This window comes from Panthera onca, chromosome D4, assembly GCF_046562875.1.
Source record: "Panthera onca isolate mPanOnc1 chromosome D4, mPanOnc1 haplotype 2, whole genome shotgun sequence".
Lineage (NCBI taxonomy): Eukaryota > Metazoa > Chordata > Mammalia > Carnivora > Felidae > Panthera > Panthera onca.
The window spans coordinates 29,510,034-29,533,050 of NC_138351.1; the positions used below are offsets into that span (position 1 = coordinate 29,510,034).

At 40.0% G+C, this 23,017-nt stretch overlaps 1 protein-coding gene across 18 annotated transcripts in view; it reads left to right on the forward strand.

The window, feature by feature from the left end:
* The window catches only part of AOPEP (aminopeptidase O (putative)), a 342,210-nt gene that overhangs the window by 15,851 nt on the left and 303,342 nt on the right, over positions 1-23,017 (forward strand). For 16 of the 18 annotated variants that reach the window (XR_009603091.2, XR_013551794.2, XR_009603099.2 and 13 more), the window contains exon 2: positions 20,520-21,448. Coding sequence is in view for 15 of the 18 variants with exons in the window: in XM_060609897.2 (XP_060465880.1) it covers positions 20,652-21,448 (797 nt within the window). In the remaining 3 variants the exon portion in view is untranslated. Of the gene's footprint in view, positions 1-1,549; positions 1,751-15,267; positions 15,342-20,519; positions 21,449-23,017 lie in introns of those variants that run through there. The other 2 variants (XM_060609893.3, XM_060609892.3) reach the window with 2 other exon arrangements.

A 23,017-nucleotide genomic window follows, 5' to 3' on the forward strand; every position in this document is an offset into this window, starting at 1 on the left:
TCCTTGAAATGTAGGATCTATAGAATAGTATAAACCCTCTTGCCCATAAACAACAGAATATGGTGTTAAGAGTGGTGGGGAAGACTCTGGTAACAGTGGGTGTCCATGTTTGTATGGGGATATGGGGATAGTCCTTGACCTGTTTCACTGTTGCTTGTGTCATTCAACTTACAGGGTTAGGATCTAACGAGCTTTGCTGCACTTGAAATGGGTATTTTTGATCTAGGCTTGGACTGTATTTGAGGTAATACAGTATAGTGCTGATCTAGGGTCTAGAGCCAGACCATAAGAATCTAAATTTCAACTATGGCATCTAATAACTGTGAACTTAGGGAAGTTATCTTAACCTCTCTGGGCTTCAGTTTACTCATCTGTAAAATGGAGATAACGGACCTCACTGGATAGTGAGGAGTAAATGAAATTATGTATTTAATATGCCTTGCTTATCTCATAGCAAGTACCCAATAGATGTTAGATGCAGTTGCTAATTGTTATTCATACTGGGATATAAAGGTCAAGTGCCTTCTCAAAGATTTCTAAATAGTCCAGATGAGTTCTGAATTGACTGAGTCCCCAAAGGAAAAAGACTCTGGTCTTCTTGGTCTTTCCAAGGACTTTTAGATTCATGTTGCTTGTTTGGGACCAACACATTCTAGGGAAGTTTTGGGTGAATGGCATTCTCCTGGCTGGCGATAATCTGGATATCTTCCATACTTTGTTCCTGGAACCTCTGAAACATGGAGCGTTTGTGGGATGGGAGTTTCTCTGGCATTTTTTCAAAGTCCATGGCTGAATGTGCAGATACTCCAAAGAAATATTGCAAGAACACTTTGAAATATATCAGAGCACTTTGAAAAATTGTACCACCTTATGCTACAGGAGAAAAGCAGTATATTTGTCTCAAGGGAGATATAGTAAAGGACACAAAGAGTTTAAGTTAATAGGATGACAAAGTGTACTATATCTAAATCTTCATGAGTGTCATAAAACTATACTCAATTTTATAAGATTGAGGTATTCATTCAACAAGTGTCGATTAAGCACTTATTCATACTGGTTAGCTTTGAGTGTTAGTTACCTAGGAGAGTGTTAGGAAACCCCTTGGCTTTTGTTGCTAAGACTGCTTCTCAAATCAAGGTAGGATCTTCATGCTCTTTTCCTGGTGGCAGATTTCAGGGGCTTATCCTGGTTTTCTCTCTCAGAACTGCCTCCACCCACTCCTTTCCTGGGATTTTATTTTTCCCAAGACTGGCTGCAGATAGGCTACACTATCCTTAGCTTTCACCTTTCCTTGTTGCCCCTATGGTTATCTTCAGATCCTTGTGGGATTCAGGATTTTACTGCTAATCCTTATGGAAAAAATAGAAGGCGGCTAACAAATGCAGAGTTTAAAGATTTGGTGTTTTTACAATTATAGTTACCAATTCAGTGCTAAGATAGTAACTGTTACAATTAAGACTGAAAGACAATTGAAAAATAACTAGGGCTTCTCTTTTCCTTATGCTGAACATGAAGTTCACCAAGTATATTCTATTCTATATTTTTTGTCTCTTCTACCCCCTTGAAAATCCTTTTTCTATCTCTTCTATCCCCCGTGAAAATCCTTCTTTCCAACAACACAGAGATTGATGGAATCAAGAGAGAGCCTTAAGAATCCTCCTTGATATCAAGTATGTAGTTTGCATTCCCAAAGAGCTCCTAATAGGATGATAACATGTTTTAACATGGACCCGGCATTTGTTTTAATCAGGTATGATCAGGTGACAGACATGGAGATGAGTTGTCTTTGAAAGAAAAGTTTCTTATTTACAGTTCCCAAGAGGAGGGGCATACCCCTAAAGCCACACATGGGAGCACCAGGGTTGGTCAGGAGGCAGAAGAGCAAGGGTAGAGCAGGAGCCTGAGCCTTTATTGTGGTTTCTGGGGAAGACCAGGCAGGGCAAAGTCAGCAGACTTAGGACTGGCTAGTTTGAGTCCTTTTGGAGGGGTCTGGGCTTTTGGGGTGGTCCCTAGTCCTTGATAGCTTGCCCTGGGAAGAATTGGGGCTGGGGGAATATTGGCTTGGTGTATGAGTATTAAAGGAGGTGGTTGGGAGCAACTTCTTACTCAACATGTCTCCAAAGGGAAGGGAAATAAAAGCAAAAATGAACTATTGGGACTTCATCAAGATAAAAAGCTTCTGCACTGCAAAGGAAACAATCAAAAAAACTAAAAGGCAGCCAACAGGATGGGAGAAGACACTTGCAAACATATCGGATAAAGGGTTATTATCCAAAGATCTATAAAAAACTAACCAAACTCAACACACTAAAAACAAATAATCCAGTGAAGAAATGGGCAGAAGACATGAATAGACACTTTTCCAAAGAAGACAGCCAGATGGCCAACTGACACATGAAAAAATGCTCAACATCACTCATCATCAGGGAAATACAAATCAAAACCACCTTGAGATACCACCTCACACCGGTCAGAGTGGCTAAAATTAACTCAGGAAACAGCAGATGCTAGTGAGGATGTGGAGAAATGGGAGCCCTCTTGCACTGTTGGGAATGCAAACTGGTGTAGCCACTCTGGAAAACAGTGTGGAGGTTCCTCAAAAAATTAAAAATGGAACTACCTTACAACCCAGCAATTGCACTATTAGGAATTTATCCAAAGGATACAGGAGTGCTGATTCATAGGGGCACGTATACCCCCAATGTTTATAGCAGCACTTTGAACAATAGCCAAATCATGGAAAGAGCCCAAATGTCCATCAACTGATGAATGGATAAAGAAGATGTGGTTTATATATATCCTGCCATTTGCAATGACGTGGATGGAACTGGAAGGTATTCTGCTGAGTGAAATAAGTCAGTCAGAGAAAGATATCCTATGTTTTCACTCATATGTGGAACTTGAGAAACTGAACAGAAGACCATGGGGGAAGAGAAGGGGAAAAAAATAGTTTCAAACAGAGAGGGAGGCAAACCCATAAAAGACTCTTAAATACAGAGAACAAACTGAGGGTTGATGGGGGCTGGGGAGAGGGGAAAATGGGCGATGCGCACTGAGGAGGGCACTTGTTGGGATGAGCACTGGGTGTTGTATGTAAGCGATGAATCATGGGAATCTACCCCCGAAACCAAGAGCATACTGTATGCAATGTGTGTTAGCTAACTTGACCATAAATTATATTAAGAAAAATAAAATAAAGAGAAAATTAAAAAGATAAAAAGAGGTGGTTGGGGATGTGAATTCTGGATTGGTTGATTTGCATATCGGCTAGCCCTGGAAAGACTTGTCTGTCTGGGGGCAGCAGGGCCCCAAGATGTCAAAGCATCATCAAATACAGAAAATGAAAACCATGATTAACAGATCTCCTGTCTGGTAGACCTGTGCTTTTATCACAGAAGGGACTCTTTCAGCAGCGTTTTACTGACTGATACAAAACATGGTAACGTGGCTCCCTGACCTTCAGGAACTTACAGTCTAGCTTAATAGAGAAAGCCTGCACGCATCAGTGACTGGTCATGCAGGGCACAAGGTTATGTACTGGGGAGATCTCCAGAGTGTCCTGGAAGTTCAGTGGAAGGGGAGACAGAGTGTCCTGGAAGCAGTAGAGGGCAGTGGTTAGGAGGATGGGCTGCTGGGTTCATCCGGCTTTGTCATTTATTCGCTGTGTGGTTTTGAGCAAGTTACTTAATCCGCATGTTTTAGTTTCCTCATCTGTAAAATGAGTTTAATAATAATAGTACTCATCTCATAGAGTTACTTGAGGAGTAAATTAGTTAATACATGACAAATGCTTAGAACAAAACCTAGCACTTAACAAGTATTCAGTGTTAGCTGTTGGTAGAGCTGTGGGGGAAAGTTTGATTGAGTAGATAGAATTGATTATTTACCATAAAGAGAAGAGAGAAGGGAAGTGTTCCTTTTTTGGGGGCGTGGGTTGGTGGGTGACTGGAAGGGAGCCTGACAGTTCAGGAAATGAGAGGTTAGTCTGGTAGGATAAGACTGAAAAAATAGGTTGGTAAGAGTTCTGAATGCCAAGGAGTCTGCATTTTTCTTTAATAGAAATTCATTCAAGGTGCTTTTTTTTTTAGTAGAGCCAGGATATTAAATTCACACTTCAAGAATCAGTCGTGGTAAGTATGGTTTTAGAGAGAGGAGAGGCTTGGTACAGAGTGTATGAGTCAGAATAGGTTAAGTTAGCATAGTAACAAATAACTCTAAAATCTTTGTGGTTTTAACAAGGTAAAGGTATGTTTCCTGCTAATGCTGCATGTCTATCACAGCTCAACTGGGGACTCTACTTATAATCATCCAGGCTGACAGAAAAGCCACCCTCTCATGTTTTGTTTGCCCAAAGAGAGAAGAGAGCACTCTGGAAGGTCATGCACTAGCAATTAAATATTAGGCCTGGAAGTGACACTCATGCTTCCATTTATAACTTATTGGCTAGAACTAGATGGCAGTCACAGGCTACCAGAAATTGCAGTCCTTCTATGTATGAGGATTAGGGACTGGGGAAGAAGAACTGGGAATATTTGTAAATAGCACTAATGACTGCTCACCACCCATGGAGACTCATTTAGAGGGTTGTTGTATAATAGTTCAAGTGTGTGGTCTTAGTGTATGGATTAGAGTTGTCCCAGGCAATGTGGAGAAGAGCTGGATAAAAGAAAGAATTTGAAGGAGTAGAATTTAAAGGTTGATAATTGATTGGGTAGAGTTACAAAGGAGGGAGGAGTCAAGATGAGGCAGAACTCTTAGACCCAGTGGAAGGTGATGCTGCCATAGCAGACAGAAGTGTGGAAGTTGGTGTGTGTTAGGGAATGGTAGGGGCCCAGTCCATGCCCTGCAGGCCTCTGGAGCAGTGCTCCTTAAGGAGTAGTCTGCCAGCCAGTGCTCAAACAGAGAGTAATCATTTAAAAACTATTATAGTGGGGTGCCTGGGTGGCTCAGTCAGTTGAGTGTCCCACTCTTGATTTCAGCTCAGGTCATGATTTCATGGTCCTGAAATTGAGCCCCATGTCAACACGGACGCTGCTTGGGTTTCTCTCTCTCCCTCTCTCTCTGCCCTTCCCCCTCTTGTTCTCTCTCTCTCTCTCTCACTCAATAAATAAACATTAAAAAAACTATTATAGTAATTATTTTCTTCTTTCCCATGTTATGGTTTATTCTGGTTGCGCTTATGTTAAATCCAATCTGATTATTTAATCAGGGCTTGTGTTTTGTAGGGTTTTTTTTCTTTTGGTGATTTGTTTTCATTATGTTTTACAAAAGTGTTGACCTGTAACGGGAAAAAATAACTAGCCCTTCGCCACAGATAGTTTGAGAAGTATTGCTTTGAAGGTAAGGACAGGGACTTAAAGACAGAGCTGGAGGTAAGGAGCTGAGTCCTTTCCATAGGGAGGTTAGTTGAGTACCAGAGATGTGAGCAAAAGACAGATTCCAGAATGAGAAGAGGGCCCAGGACTGTGAGCCTGGGGGACATCCAATGTCTGAGAGCAGAGATGTAAGAGGGGGTGTAGACAGTATAGTCTCCTAGGAATCATTGGAGGTGATGGGAGATTAGTAGTGACAGATGCCACAGAGAGTCAAGGAAAAGGACTGAGGTCAAGCTAGATTTGGCAAGAAGAAAATCCCTGTGAATGTTTAAAAATAAACTTTTAGTGAAGTGGTATGGTCAGATACCAGATTTCAACATTGTAAGAAATGTGTGATCATAAAATAGAAGAGGGTATGGGCTATTGGCTGGGAAAGTTTGATAGTAAGACAGAGGCAAAAGCTCGAATGGTACTGTTGGGCCAAGTAAGGGAAAGCATATTTTGCTGTTACTGGGGTTTTTTGTTGTTGTTGTTGTTGTTTTGTTTTATTTTGTTTTGTTTGCTGTAGGAGAACCTGAGCAGCTTTAAAGGCTCCTATCAGCTGGGAGGTGGGAGAGTAGATGTGGGAAGGAAGGAGGCGGTGGCCGTGTTCATGGCAGGAGCAGGAGTGGAGAGCAGAGGTCATGAGTGAGCCTGGGGGGGTGGGAATGGGCTCTGCCTGAACAGGAATGGAGCATAACCCAGTAACTACTGGTAGATGGCAAACTGAGGGTGGTTAGCAGGAGAAATGGATGGGAACTCGCAAGTCTCTGTGGCTTCAAAACCGAAAATGCATGGTAGGGCATTACAGGGGTGAAACACTGATGTGGTCCGAGTTCAGTGAGCAGGGACTCAGAAGCCCTGGTGAGAGCATTGGTGAAATGGCTCGAAACAGCATGGGTCCAGCCTGGGAAATTCAGCTTCATACTCCAATCACTGCTCAGTAAATAGGAGTTACTGAGAGACAGAGTCCTGGGGAGATGGGGAGTGGGCGTCGTATAATCCCCATCATGGTTCAAAGAAGAATAAAAATGTGGTAAGAAATGGACTTAACATAAAATTATTTAATTAAACTTACATCTGATATTTAGAAACACAATTGTTATTCATTAAAAGTATGAAAAAATACAAGTATGTTTTAGGTACTGTAAACATTATAATATTTGAAATGCACCTTAAAACCCTCTACCTGTCAAAATCATCTGTTAATTAATTTCTCATTTTCATGGACTTCTCTCTTAAGTATTAGAATGGGGGAGGGGCACCTGGGTGGCTCAGTTGGTTAAGTATCTGACTCTTGATTTGGCTCAGGTCGTGATCTCATGGTTTGTGGGTTCGAGCTCCACATCAGGCTCTGTGCTGCCAACACAGAGCCTGCTTGGGATTCTCTCTCTCTATTCCTCCCCTGCTTGTGCTCTCTCTTTCTCTCTCTCTCAAAAAAAAACCAAAACAAAACAAAAAACACAACAACACCAAAAACAACAACAACAACAAAAAAACAACTTAAAAAAAAGTATTAGAACGGGACAAGAGCTGGGCAGAGATGCAGTGTCTGTTGTTTGTCCTCACCCCTCCCTTCCCTGACCTAATTTTGCTCCCTTCATACTCCTGTACCCAGTTCTAGGTTTTCCCCTCACCTCTGTGGTTTTCTATGATGGGCTTCTGTTTGGTTTTACCTGTGACATTAACACGCGGTGGCATGCCGTGGTTACTCTGTAGGATTGCCCTGCAGTAGAGGGCAAGAGCACTCTGGAGTCCAACTACTTGAGTTCAAATCTTGGTAATCTTGGACACTTAGCTTCTCCCCACATCATTTCCTCATCTGTAAAAGGGGATAAAGAATAAAAATAGAATAGAATAGTATTACAGTAAACATCAACTATTTCTTCTTCTAGATAGATTATCTCTAACAGATGTTTTCATTGCTTTTCGCTAGTGTCCAGTTTTTCATAAAGGCACTTAAAAAAAAAAACCTGACAAATCATGGCCTTTGCCTCTGGATAATGGAGAGTTGTCAGTATATGTTAGTAGGTCTTGTGCCATCAACAAGACGGCAAAGAACACAGGAAGGGGGAAGGATAAAGGGATTCTGTGAGGACAAAGTCAGCTTGTCTGGAGAGGTGTATCCACAACAGGCCACGCTATGATTGATGAGTTCTTTGTTGTGTTCTATTGACATGTCTAACAGTTTTGACACAGAAAAGCTGTTTTCTAGTTTTAAAGTTTAGATGTTTATATGAAACCTTTAATTGTTGTTAGTGCCAGGAAACAAATCAGTGTTGATGAAGATACATCTCCTAAGGAGGAATGAGATGTTGCAGTTCAGCAGGTAAAGAACTTTTCCACTGCCTTTGCTGGTCAGTATGACTTCTTGAAAAAGGAGTAGAAAAGTGAAATTTCTATTTTCTGTAACTGTAATGTGTTCTCCTAGGAATCCTTTTGCGATCACTCTGCTATAATTTAGTTTAAGTGGCACTTTTAGAAAACTGAAACAAGTTCTACTTTGCAAGCAAGTAGCAATCAAAGGGATAAATTCTTTTCTCTTTGAAAATAGAGTGAAATCACTTCCAATCTGATCTTTGCAACCCAATGCCTGCTGATACTGTGAGCATAAACACATTAGGCACCAGAGAGGAATGGCATCTGGATGCTGAGATGGGATCAGAATAGCCAGAATAAACACAAGCTGCCATCAGGGAAGCTGAATTCCATCATATCACATCATGTTCAAACATAATTCAGGGCAGTCATATACTGATGTGAGTAAAATCAGTTTTTGTTTTCTGTTTTCACATGTTAGACCTCTCTCCCTCCCCCCTCCCCCCTCCCCCCCCCCTCCGCCCCGACTGGTTATAATATATAAATCAAGCCACAGCTGACAGTGATTTGCTTTCTTTATCCGGAAAAAGGCCTTTGACTCTAGTTCTGACTTGGCCTCACTGCACTGATCTTCATCACAGGCACTTTCTTTAATTCCCACAACAACATTAACTCCAGTTGTTGTGTTTTTTCCCCCACATATACATATCACAATAGCTCTTTCATTGCAGGATCACAAATTATATGCAGTCACCCTTATATGCTTCATGAAAGCAGTAAATTTAAAGAAAAGAGAGTCTATTTAAAACTTGAGACCAGAGACCATAGTTTATCTTATTTACAGTTTGGTTTAAAGATTGGTATTTAATCTTTATTAAATCATACATATCATACCACATGGTAATCCTGAAAAGTGCTACATATTTTTATTTATAGTTAAGGGAATAAAGCAAAATCCCCTTTTCAGTATGTTATCTTGCATTATTTACTCAGTGATAAATGACATTGCCTCACAGGTATGAGTTTTGCAATGAAAGACCCTATTGTAGCATATATTTATACCACGGGCGGGGTGGGGGTGCAGTGCAGGCTGTTAGAATTAGGGTTCCAGAGGGAATTTAAACTCTGAATATCCTGGTACTTTGTTCAGTTAAAACATATAGCTTAATGTTGTTTTAACACTGCATTTTTACTTGAAGTAGAAGAAAAATAAAAAGAAATGAACAAAAGGGGAAAGCTTAATGTTAAAATGCTGGAAACCAAATAAAGTGACTGAAGGCATATTGGCATATCCTAAACTCAAAGATCAAAACTGTACCAGAGATAATGGTGATTATCTGATTGGCTTGTTTCTGCTGTTTAAAAATAACTTCAACTTTGAAAGTTTATTAACTGTTTAAGGCATCAGTGAACTATTGCTATCAAATTGGCAAGGTATTAAAATGAGCAGCTGAGGGGCGCCTGGGTGGCTCAGTCGGTTGAGCTTCCGACTTCGGCTCAGGTCATGATCTCACAGTTTGTGAGTTCGAGCCCCGCGTCAGGCTCTATGCTGACAGCTCAGAGCCTGGAGCCTGCTCCACATTCTGTGTCTCCCCGTCTCTCTGCCCCTCCCCTGCTCATGCTCTGTCTCTCTCTGTCTCTCAATAATAAATAAACGTTAAAAAATTAAAAAAAAATAAAAAATAAAAAAATAAAATGAGCAGCTGAAAGAAGAGTTCTGAGGGGCCAGACACTTTAATAGCTACTCAAACTTTTGGGTGGAAAACCTGCTCCATGCTATGTCAACTTGTCCGTGATTCATGAGCATTTCTACTGAGAAGGAAAGAGCCAGGTATTTTGGAGAGAGGATTAGTCTTTTAGAGTATACATTTGTCTTTAAATACAAAGAATTAAAAATTTAAAAGTAAGTAAGAGGAAATACCAATTTTAAATTAAACTAGAAATTGGTCCAGGCCCCCTTTATTCAGAAGTTTGGATAATTTAAGCGGAAATGGGTTGCCGTCATGCTAAGCACAAAAACAAGAGCTTCCTAGTAAATTGTTCTTATAAAATAAATAGTATTTTAGGACTAATATATTTGAGGCAAATGTGCTTCCCCAAATTCATTAAACACTTACAAGATATCATTCCATTGTTTTCTGAGCTACCATGATTTCTGATAAGTGTTGTTCTGATGAGACGCCAGATGTCATTTGTGTCATTTTCCTCCTGTATGTAATATCATTTTGTTCTGGCTAGTTTCAAGATTTTTTTCCTTATTTTTGGTTTTTAGCAGTTTGTGTCACACCTAGCTGTGGTTTCCTTTGCATTTATCTTGCTTGAGTTCTCAGATTCTTGAATCTTTAGATTTATATCTCTCACCAAATTTGGAAAATTTTAACTGTTCTAAAAATAAATGGTTTCTTTTGTGATACTTTCAGATTTACCAGAAGATTTGCAAAGATACTATAGAGTTCCCATATATGTATCACCCAGCTTCCCATAATCTTACATAATCATGGTGTATTTGTTAAATTATAAAAGTAAATTGGCACAATGCCACTAATAACTACAGTTTTCCCACTAGTGTCCTTTTTTATTTTCTTCTTTTCCTGTTTTGGGATCCAGTCTAAGATACTACATTACATTTTATCATCATGCCCTAAGCCTCCTTCAATCTGTAACAGTTTTTCAGATTTTACTCGCTTTTCATTGTGTTGACAATTTTGAAGAATACTGGACAAATATTTTTTAGAATGTCCTTCAGTGTGGGTTTGTCAGATGTTTTATAATACTTAAACTGAGCTTATGGATTTGGAGAAGAATACTACAGAGGTCAGGTGCCCTTCTCAATGATTGAATCATAGGATGGGATAATGATACCAGAATGACTTATCACTGGTGATACTAACCTCGATAATGTGGTTAAGTGTATGTCTGCCACATTTCTCTACTCTAAATTTTGTAGTTCTTCTTTTCCATTCTCTATTCTTTGGAAGTGAGTCACTAAGCGGAGCTCATACTCAAGGGGAAGGAAATTAAGCCTTACCCCTGCCTTTTGGAAGAGGTAGTATCAATTTCTGTTATTTGGAATTATTTAAGGAAGATGTTCCCTTCTTCCCCATTTATCAATCATTTGTTTTTATCAAAATTGAGTTATAGGTGTTTATTTTACTCTTTGGGTTCTAATCCAATACTGTCATTATTTATTTTCCTGCTCAGATTGTTCTACTTTTGGCTATTGGAAGCTCCTGCAGTTAGTTCCTGTGTCCTTTTGAGATGCCCATTCTCCCCCACCCACTGCCTTTTTTTTTTTTTTTTTTTTTAAGCTTTCTTACTTTTGGGATCTATATGATGCTGTAGGCTCATCTTCTGTTTTTCCTGCCCCAGTCCTAGAATCAGCCCTTCCTCCTAGGAGTTCCTTTCATTGGAAAATGGTATTTAGGAACCGTAACCTGGGTGCTGGTTGTTGTCACTGCTCATTATTTTTTAATGTATTCTTTGCTGCAGCATTCTTATTCACCTGTTCTTCTTGGACTTCAGTTCTATATATGTTAAATCTTTGACCCAAAGTACCTGGGACTCTGTTCATTGATTCATATTTTTTCTCCCTGGTCTTCAGATTGCTAATAATAATATTTGCTATATAAATATTGCCATATAAATATTTTTGCTATATAAATATTTTCAAGATTACTTATTCTTCTATAATCTCTGTTAAACTTCAGTGGATTTTTTTTTTTTTTTAAATATTTTTTTTTCAACGTTTTTTATTTATTTTTGGGACAGAGAGAGACATAGCATGAACGGGGAAGGGGCAGAGAGGGAGGGAGACACAGAATCGGAAACAGGCTCCAGGCTCCGAGCCATCAGCCCAGAGCCTGACGCGGGGCTCGAACTCACGGACCGCGAGATCGTGACCTGGCTGAAGTCGGACGCTTAACCGACTGCGCCACCCAGGCGCCCCTTCAGTGGATTTTTTATTTCAGACATAGTATTTTTCAGTTCTTAGAATTTCCTTTTTTTTTTTTTTTTTTTTAAGTAATTTCTTTTTCTCTGCTGAGTGTACCTTAGTTCATTCATTATGGTATTTGTGTCCTTAACTATGATACTAATAACTGCTTTAAAGTCCTTGTTTGCTGTTTCTAGCATTCTAATATTTGGGTCCACTCATGTCAGTTTCCATTTGATTGCTTTTTAAGTATGGGTCATATTTTCCTGTTTCTTTTTGTGTTTAATAATTTTGGATTTTATCTTGGACATTGTGATTGATACTTTAGTAGAAACTGGATTTATGTTCCTCTGAAGAGTATTAATGTTTTGTATTTGTATTAGGAGGCAATTAACTTGGCTGAACTTAAACTTTCAACTTTGCCTTCCCTGAAGTGGGCAGCAGCAGAAATCTTACTTCAGTTCATTTAGCCATACTTGGACTATTTGGTCTGCCTCTAAATGCATGGTTCAGGGGTTCCATAGAAAAGTAGGCAGTATATATGCAGAATATGGGCCTCATACCTTTTCTGAAGTTTTCCTTCTTTACTTTCCAGGTACTGAGTCAGTCCTGAACTCTGTTTTCTGATTTTTTAGCCAGTAAGGTTGCAGGTCTCAGTCTGAATTTTAGTAGTATAGTGCCAACTAGGGTCTGCCCTCAGATGAAAAGCAATAACCCAGGAAACTCAGTGCCATTCCCTTCTCCCAAGTGTTAACTCCCTACAGTTTCTGTCAGCTTTCTGTTCATTCTCATGAACCTTCAGATTTTTATTGTTGATGTCTAGAGTTTACGAGTGCTATCAATAAGAGGATGGGTTTGATATAAGCTACTCTGCTATTACCAGAAGTGGTACTCTCTTTCATTTAAGAGGAAGAACAATATTAATTAAACAATCAAACAAAAAATGGAAAATGAAAACTATAGTGCTATAAAGAAGTATACAGTGCTATGAGATCTAATAGGGAAATTGACTTAATCGGTGAGGTCTGGAAAGTTTTCCTTGAGGACATGGTTGGGAGAGAGAAAAAGTTAATAAAGAGAATAGAAGAGGATTCCACATAGTTGTTGAATGAATGAGCAATATGGTCCAGCTTTCTTTGCATCTTGGCTTCTTTGCATGTATTCTTATCCCCTCAGTCTTTAATCATCTCTCTAGGCTTCTGTGATGATGAAAGGGAGGGAATCTGTCGCTATGGTGCCTAGAAAGTTATACAGCAAACCATGGCCTGCATGAAAACTTCTTAAGCCAGGGGACTTGTGGCTGTGGACCATTTAATTGGTAAAGTGGATTTCGTGGGTTTCTGGTCAGTATGATGAACTGAATTATGAGGAATTCCCCACCCCCCCCCCCTTCAAGTATTTAGAAATGCTGGGGGCATCTGAGTGGCTCAGTTGGTTAAGCGTCCGACTCTTTTATCTGAGCTCAGGTTGTGATCTCAGGGTTGTGAGTTCAAGCCCCGTGTTGGGCTTCATGCTGGGTGTGGAGCCTACTTAAAAAACAACAATAACAAACAAAAAACTTACCAAGTATTTAGAAATGCTGGACAAAGTATAACACACACACACACACACACACACACACACACACGCAGATTCACAACCAAGAAAGAGTTATCCTAGTTAACCAAAATGGAGAGGGAAAATGTAGGCTTAATCGCAAGGGGGTTGGATCCTGATATATACCAAGGAAGAGGTGTTTGGCCATAGACCTAGTACCTGTGGAGAACTGAAACTGAGATACCTGTATAAAGCCAGAAGCCATGAAGGGGCAAATGGAGAAAGAAAATTCCATTACACTGTCTCAATAGAGAGGCAAGGAAAATTTCTGTCTACTTGGCGTTATACATGGAAAGAATTCCTCAGACTAAAGGAGCACACTGAATCTTGAGCAAGCCATATAAAAATAAATTCACATTTAAATACATCAAATGAGACAATAGAACATCAAAGATAATGAAAAAGTATAAAAGCCACTAGGGAGAAAAAAACAGATACATATCAAGAAATGCAGATTAATATCAAATGCCTTATCAGCACAAAGAAATGTCAGAATATAGTATAGTAATATGTTCAAAGTACTAAGTGAAAATAACTATCAGCCTAAAATCTACACTTAGTTAAGTGATCATTCAATAGTGAGGATATAATAATGACATTTTCAAACATATGGATGTTGAAAGTTTACTACTCATGGACTCCTGAAAGAATTACTAAAGACATACTTAAGTAACAAGGAAATTGTGGCAGAGTGTATTTTCCCAAAATGGCCATAACAGTGTCTACCTTCTCACAGGCCACTCTGCAGTATGACCTAGCCACTCTCCCATCAAGACATGAAGTTGAGTTCCCTCTCCTTGAATCTGGACTAGCTTAGCTATACAACTCTTTTTGAAACCAATAGGATATGGTAGAGTGATACCACAGTGACTTTTGAGGCTAGGTCAGAAAAGGTCATTCAGCTTTCAACTGGTCCTTTGGGACACGTGCTCTGAGGCCCACCAGTTGCCATATAAGTTGTCCAGCTCTTCTGAAACCTCTATGTTAGATGGGCTGTGTATGACTGCTCCTGGTCATCAGAGCCCCCAGATGAGCCATCCTCTTACCACTGAGTGCCATAGTCATTTTCATAAGATTCAGAAAATGGCCCAGCTGAGTGATACCCAAATTCCTGACCCACAGAACAGAATCAAATGGTTGCTTTTTGAAGCCACAAAGTCTTGAGTTAATTTTTCAGGTAGCAATAGCAACTGGGACAAAATTGAACCCTGACAGGATGAATGGAATGCATAAATCAGTCATGAGTAAGGAATCTGGTAAACAAATACAAGTAAGTATTAACTTTTTTTTTTTTTCCTAAGTTGGATGAGGGTTGTTAAAGATGTGATATTGGGCTGCCTGGGTGGTTCATTCATTAAGTGTCTGACTCTTGACTTCAGTTCAGGTCATGATCTCATAGTTCATGAGTTTGAGCCCAATGTTGGGCTCTGCACTGGTAGTACTGAGGCTGCTTGGTATTTTCCCTTGCCTCCCAGTCTCTCTCTGCCCCTCCCCCTCTTGCATGTATGCCCTCTCAAAATAAATAAACTTAAAAAACCCCACAATGTGATATTAAGGCATTAGCAACAATAATGTGGAAGCTGATATATCAGAGAGTGGGGAAGAGGAGAGACTGAGGGTAAAACTTTCTAGGGTCTTATTATTTAGAAGACTACTAGAGATTGACTTTAAGTAGGCACGTTAAAGAAATAGATTGTATAACTTATGAAACAGTAGAGGGAAAAAATATTTCAGAAATGCAGCAAAAAGCAGAAAGTAAAAGCTAAGTAGCAAAGAAATCATGGTAGATAGAAGACACAAAATAGGGGCGCCTGGGTGGCTCAGTCAGTTAAGCCTCTGGCTTTGGCTCGGGTCATGATCTCACATTTCGTGAGTTTGAGTCCTGTGTCATGCTCTATGCTGACAGCTCAGAGCCTGGAGCCTGCTTGGGATTTTGTGTCTTCCTCTGTCTCTGCCCCTCCCATGCTCACGATCTGTTTCTCTCTCTCTCTCTCTCTCTCTCTCAAAAATAAATAAACATTTAAGAAAGAAAGAAAGAAAGAAAGAAAGAAAGAAAGAAAGAAAGAAAGAAAAAGAAAGAAAACATAAAATAAATTGGTTGAGATGAGATCAGTGCTGTTATAGCAGTAATCATGATAAATGTTAAGTAAATTAACCTCAGTTATTAAAAATGATAATTATATGTTTTAAATACAGCCAACTGTTGCTTTAAAAGGATACTCAAGGCAAAACAACCCAGAGCAGTTAACAATAAAAATAAAGAGATAAAAAAGATGTATCAGTTAAAAACAAACCAAAAGAAAGTTGGTGTGGCAATACTAATCTGAGGCCAAATGGAATTTCTAGGTGTTTCACCCAGGGAACACTTGCACCAGGAGACCTATATAGGGATGTTCATTGTAGCATGGTGTATAATAATGACAAATTTAAAAGGATTTAAGTATCAGTAGGGAAATGTGTAGATAAATTGTAGAATATTCATATAGGGACACTAAGCAGCATTTACAAGACATGAGCCAGATTTATGTGTATCTACATGGCTGTATTTCAAAACCACTGAGTGAAAGAAATAAGTTACAGAGTAATATGTCAGTGTGACATTTCTAAATACAAAATAATACATTTGTGCTTCTAAGATTCCTTCTAATTCTGAAATTATTTTATCAAATTTCACAGCAATAAGCTATGTTCCTATGATTATATGCATTTGAGTGTCTGAGGAACTGTGCCCAGAAACAGTATACTTCAGCAAGTAAACTGGCTGTCATTAAGAGCAATCACTGTATTCTACAGAAGGAACACACTTGGAATAGCAGAAAGCTATCTTCCTCTGAACAAGTAGTCTGTAGAATGAAATATTTTGTAACCACTCATAGTGTGCTCAGTGGTATACGGTAAATTTCTCCTTTTCCCTTGACTTGCTTACAAGGAAAGAGATGTGGCATAAAGAGGGACAGGTATGAGAAGAAAAAGTGAGAACCATTTGGAGAAAGATGTTTTTTAAGCCATAACTTTCTACTAGAACCTATGCAAGCCAGAATCCCTGCTCTGTAGATAGCTAGACATAGAAGTCATAAATGACCTCAGATGTCAATTCCACAGATATTTGCTGAGAACCTACTGTGTACGTTCTACTCAACGTGGCCATGCATACAAAGATGAATCAGGAATCTCTAGTTGTTTTTAGACCATGGAAGGGTAGAGGTAACTGCAGAATGAGGCAGGATAAGGGAAGGGTCATGAGAATCACACATGTGGCTTTGTAGCTTGAAAGGAGAGTGAAATTATTTTCTTTAGAGGTATCTGGAATGGCTCTACAGAGGCTATTTTACACATTTGTAGGTGTGTGCACTTCTGTTTGGCGAGTGAAAGTGGCAGGGCAGTTTCTTCAGTGTGCCATAACTGTTTAGCATTTGATCCTCTCTTTTGCCCCCTCCTCCCACGTTTCTCAAGAAAAATATTGCTGTACGTTAATCCTTTTGAAGCCTTTACTGGTGTTGCTAAGACAATCATTTAAGCGTTTAAAATACATACCACACAGTACACTTATTTTAGAGGCAGCAGTGGTTAGCCACTGGAAACTAACCATTGGGTTTGATAAAGGGGGGAATTTTATATGTTATGGCTTATGACAGAGAATGGAAAAATGCTTCAGTGAGACAAACTGGCATTTTAAATTGGAGCACAATAATAGCAAAAAGTGCTGAAGTCAACAGACTGCTTAGAAATATGGTTACTATTTGCTGAGAGAAGCCTTACAAGGTGGCCACGTACTCGCATTTGCAACCACAGTTAGTTCAGTTCTTCCCTAAACGTGGGGCTGTGACCCTGATTGACATCAGTGAGAGTTGTGAACTTGTCGAGAAAGGAGATTCAGGTCATCTAAGAATCCAAGGCAAGGAGGAAATAGGTGTAATAAGCAACGAGTTTAACAGACTTACATACATATTGTACACAGCTTAGGTTGGAAACCATGCAGAGGTGACCGTGATCTTCTGAATCTTCTGGGGCTGGCCTAAAAATTCTCCTTTCCCCACAAAGCTATTAAAGTATGAAATGAGTCTAGTCCATATGACTTGAAGGATAGGAATGGGAGCATGGGAATACAGGAAGACAGTCTTAGGAGGTGACATTTGATTTATGACTTGGACAACATAAAGAAAATGGCCACAAGAGCTGGAGAATGAGAATTGCAAGGGAAAGAATTGGCAAGGAGAAAAGCATCAGAAATGAGTGACCTTGGCACATTGCTTTACCTCTCTGGGCCTCATTGTCATGATTTGTAGAACTAGACAGTTGCACTAAGCCCTAAGGAATCTGTCAGTTCCAGAATGCAAAGAAATAAAAACTTAGTTAACATAGGCAGCAGGGTCGAATGTTTTTGTTTGTTTTTATTTTTTTCCAGTTTAATTGATGTAATTGACATACAACATTGTATTAGGTTAAGGTGTATAACATACTGCTTTGATATGGATATATTGCAATGTTTGTTTTTGAAGATGGCAGCCCCTGGGAGTGTTTGAAACATTGGGAATAGGATAGAAACACTGAGAGGAAGAAGATGTTGGCAAGAGAAAAACATTTTTTGTCAAATGTAAGAAGATTCCAAATTAGTAGGAGGAGATAGAGTTTGAGGGAAAGCTTCTTATTTCTGATATTTCCTGTCTTGTGAAGGGTGCTTAATTACTGTAAAATTCTTGATCACTTTACTCCTTCCCTCTTAAAGGAGGTGGAGCGGGAAGAAGAAATCGAGCATGTTCTGTTCCTTTGAGTTCCTCCCTTTTGCTTTTAGGCCAGCAGTCCTGACCTTGGAGGGCTATTCTCCTTACTTCTCCAGGCCCTAATTCTTACCTGGAGAGGGTACCTTTTGTGGGAGCTTTGACCTGATCCAGTGTTTCCTGTGACCCTGGGGGTAAATCTATTGAATTTTGGGATTGAGTTTTCAGGTACCTTTGGCTCCCACACTAAACCATCTTCTCCAGTTTAACCTTCACCTGTAATAATAGTGATATTTTGGTATCCCTCTGCCATATCCTCATCTTATATTTCAGTGTGTTCAGAATTTGAGTGGGCAAGAAGAGTGCTATTCATTTGGCCCTTTCATACCCCAGAAGCTAGGATTCAAGGGGAAAGGAATTAGCTTTGGGGAGAAGGGATACTATTGTTTTCTTTGAGTCAAAAAGGAGAAGGCAATAGTTGTGAAGAACTACAGATACTTGAGCCATGAGGGAGTTTCAGAGATTTGAAATAATCTCAGTAAAGTGGGAGGCCAAATAGTTAGCCGAGAATGAGTCAGCAGGCATGGAACTGGAAAGTTAAAAGAAGAAAAGATTTAGAACTGCAGCTATGGGGAGTGTACTCAAGAATCCATGGAAGAGAAGCAAATGATTCCAGTTAGGGTGACGAGGTGATGTTAACAGGCTTGGATGGATGGGATTCTCAGGCTGCCTTATTATCGGCCACCAGGGACAAAAGTGGTGACAACTGCTCTATAGAATACATTTTATTCTTAAATTATATTAATTTTTACAAGTAAATGAAAGGATCTATTAGGGTTAGACTATGAATTATTCTTTACATGACAAGTTCAATTGCTTTCATGCAGAAAAGAAAACACTCTGTCTTCCTCCCTTGGCCTATTGATTCTTCTAGAGCCCAGGCGAGTGCCAACTTCTTTATAAAGTAATCTCAAAATATTCTTTGCATCCCTGATTTCTTTCAGTTCCTATTACTTTTAAAGTCAAACTGTATATTGCCACATACAGTTTGGTGAAGGGTGGGAGAATAGAGAGTAAGGAAGGATTTCAGGAGGTGATTGCACTTGAACTGGGTGTGGAGACAGAATGGAATTTGGCAGGTGGCTATGGGAACACTCCAGGTATGGCCACTGCCTAGTCCAAAGAGCAGGTCATATTTAGGGACAGACTGTTGAGCAGGCCCTTTGGCTAGAGGACACGGATGCAAAGGGAGTATGGTCTCCGTGCCGGGAAAATAGCTTGAAACCAGATTGGACAAGGATGCAGGAAGCCAGGTTTTCCACCCCCCTCCCGCTTAGGGTAGGTAGGATTTTCCTGAGGAAGTAGCCTGTGGAGAGGTAGAAAATGAAAATTCAATAGGTTTGATTTCTGGAATGAGATTCTAAAAGGAAGGAAATAAGAGTCTAGTAGACAGGCAGATAAAATCTGAGGGGAAGTGAGGAGGAGTTAAACAGAATAAAAAGGGAGGGTTCAGTTTTACTTGAAAAGTCAAGCAAGCGATGTTTTGTAGTTGATACAAGAATACCTCCTGATATGTAGAAATACAAAGATTATTTTAAATATATCTACCCTGTCAGAGTTGTTATTTCTTTCCCCCGTTTTCATTTTTGGTAAAAGAATAAAAAATAAAGAACAGCATATGCTGAAAGAAATTAGGTACACAACAGGGACTGAAATAATTTCAAATAATTTTTCTTATAGCCGGATTGCTATTATAAAATAAGAATACATTTTGATTCAGAACTTTTATGAAGAACTTGAGCATTTTATTACAACATCTGTTTCTACATTTTAATTTCTCTTTTTCCTTTTATAGGTATTTGCATACTATTTTTTTTTCAAGTGAGAAGACCTTTTTGTTTGCCACAAGAAGGCTATTATCCAGAATGTTAATGGGTTTTCAGCTATTAAGATGTAATGATATACCTTGAGTATTTAACTATAAATTTGAAAAATCTCCATGAACAATCTCAAAGGAATACTTAGAATGCACTCCTGGTAAATTGGCTCATTTTCCTGTAATTTACTGGAAGTGCTGATATGAGAGCAGGCCTAATGTGAAAAGTACATTAATCCCTGGAGTTACATTTTATGTATTAAATTATTACTCTCAAAGAATAAAACGTATGAGGCCATTTAGCCTTCGTTCACATTTGTTACTTAGAATCACAGTAGAGAAACAATCACTTATCTTTGATGCACAAAATTAGAAATGATGCATTTAATATCTTTTAAAACAAGAGGCGCAGTGATGCTCAGTTATGCTTTTGCATAACAATTGCTCTTTCCCAGAACAAGGACTGTTCTAGTTAAGAGCAAGAATCTTCAGGCTTTGTGGAGGCCCCTTTCATTCCATTGGTAATTGAAATATTTTTAGAAACCCATAATGCAGCCTTCTTTGATGTCAGTCAGAAAGATTAGTCTGCCTTCTAGCCATGAGCTTCTACCACATTGGGGGATTATTTAAGGAAGGAGTCAGTTTGCTGAAGTGAAGCAGTGGTTGTAGGAACATTTAGGGTCTTGTTTGGAATTTTGTCTAATGGTGTTTTTCTTCTTTGCCAGGGGACTGAAAGAGCCATAATTATGACATCAGGTGTTTTTTTGGTAAGCGGCCATTTATGATTCCGGAAGATTAAGGCAGCTAGGAAGCCCCTTCTGAGATTTTAACAAAGCTCTCGAACAACAACCAACGCCATGGACACAAAGCTGGACCCTTCCCGGGATGACCTACCTCTCATGGCCAACACCAGCCACATACTTGTGAAGCACTATGTACTGGATTTAGATGTGGACTTTGAAAGTCAAATCATCGAGGGCACCATAGTGCTTTTCTTTGAGTCTGGAAACAGATTCCAGAAACAGAGTGGGTCCACCAAGGAACCCTGCCGATCTGAGTCAAACGAAGCCTGCAGATTTAGGATGCCTGAACCCTGCCATAGTCCTGTGACAGATACAAGGACCTTCTCCTCTAAAACAAGATCTAATGATTTTACAATCTGTGGTAAAGGTGAAAAAGATACTTCTGGTAAAGATGGTAACCATGACAACTGGGAACAGGCTTCTGGGATTTCTAGCTCAAAGTACTGCTGTGACACAGGGAATCATGGGAGTGAGGATTTTTTGCTAGTGTTGGACTGCTGTGATTTATCTGTGTTAAAGGTTGAGGAGGTGGATGTTGCTGCTGTGCCAGGTATTGAAAAATTGACAAGGTCTCCCAAGCTCACAGTTGTTTCTGAGGAGCTCAGGAATCAGATTGTGTGTGAACTTGTGACTCTGCCTGCAGATCGTTGGAGGGAGCAGTTAGACTATTATGCTCGTTGCAGCCAGGCTCCTGGCTGTGGGGAACTCCTGTTTGACACTGACACTTGGAGCTTGCAGATCAGGAAGACAGGGGCTCAGACAGCTACTGACTTTCCTCACGCCATAAGGATACGGTACAGCACCAAACCCCAGGGGCGATCAGTTACCTGGACCTCAGACCAGAGTGGCAGGTAGGTTATCTGGGCGCCCCACAGCCCCCTGCCCGTTCATCTCACACACTGGGAGAGGAGCCTTTGCAGGGACACTCTCAGGAGACAGTCTCTGCAAAGATGCTCCTCTTTATTCTGTGGCATTACCCATCGAGCCTCAAATCCCTAGACCCACGGTGAAGCAGGTAAATTCCCAGGCATGCTCAACTCTTAATGGGATTATTTCCCTTAAGTCAGGATGAAAAGATTACCTTATTAAGCCCCTGTATTTCTGAGTTAGGAGATTGAAAGGCAAGCCTAATGATTAAATCCCGAGCCTACCTCTCTGTTGGGATCTCTGCTGGCGACTTGAGTGCTGTAGATGGAAGCGATATGTGGCTCTGAGCAAATACTTTCTCAAAGTTCCTTCAGATTCCCCCTGAGGGAACAAACTGCCGCCAAGCTTTGTTGGTGTGAGGCCTGATAAAGTGGTTCCAAATAACGCCAGCTCTGCTTGGGGACTTTTCTTACTGTACCTGTGTCTTGGCAGCTGTGCCTCCCAGACTGTCAGTTGTCAGGTAGCGTGAACCCCCACAACACTGGAATGGTGTGTTTTTGTGGGGTGTGGCGGTCCTGCTGAGACTGCACACTTGCTCCTTTGGCGCTGATTCTTCATATTTGACACCAGGAGCCTCTGGGTTTTTCGTGTGGAGAGAAGGAATTGATGAAGCATCAATTTCCAAGGGCACGTTAGGTTAGGCAGCCATTTGTTCTGTTCTTCTTGCCCTTCCTCCCACAATTGTTCGAGGTTTTTAGAATTTGAGGATTTTTAAATCAAACTTTTTTGATTCCTCATTATTTTACTTATGTCTTTGTGCTAATGTACTGCAAATCGATAGGAATGCTGATCTCCATGATCTTGTTTTGAGCGCCTTCTTTTATGGCATCAGACTCCCTTGACAGAAGTGGTCGTCTCTGGAAATTGCTTAGATCTCTTCCCTAACCCCCTTCCCCCTCAAACCTTTTAGATTTGCTTTTTTTAAAGCATCACTTTAATTTTGGGCTCTAATTATCCTATTCCTTGCCTCCAATCTTACCTCTCTGCTCTGGTCTCCCACTCTACTTACAATGAGTTCAGTTCTTGTCTTATTTCTGTTGGAGTCTGAGACAGTCTTTGGGAAATTGCAGGGTTGGTACAAACTTACACCAGTACAAAAGCATACTGATTTATGTATAGAATAACTTATTGGATATTCTTGGGAAACCAGGAGAGAAAGAAACAAGTGTTCTTTCTTTTTTTTTTTTTTTTTCTTTTTTAAGTTTATTTATTTATTTTGAGACAGAGGGAGAGCGCCAGCAGGGGAAGGGCAGGGAGAGAGGGAGAGAAAGAATCCCAAGCAGGCTCCGTGCTGTCAGTACAGGGCCTGACGCGGGGCTCAATCTCACAAACCGGGAGGTCGTGACCTGAGGAGAAATCAAAAGCTGGACACTTAACTGACTGAGCTACCCAGGCTCAAAGAAACAGGTGTTCTAATTGTATCTTTAAAATTTTTTGAAATTATTAAGGATAGGGTTTTCAATGAGATTTAACAACATATGGTCTCTGAATAC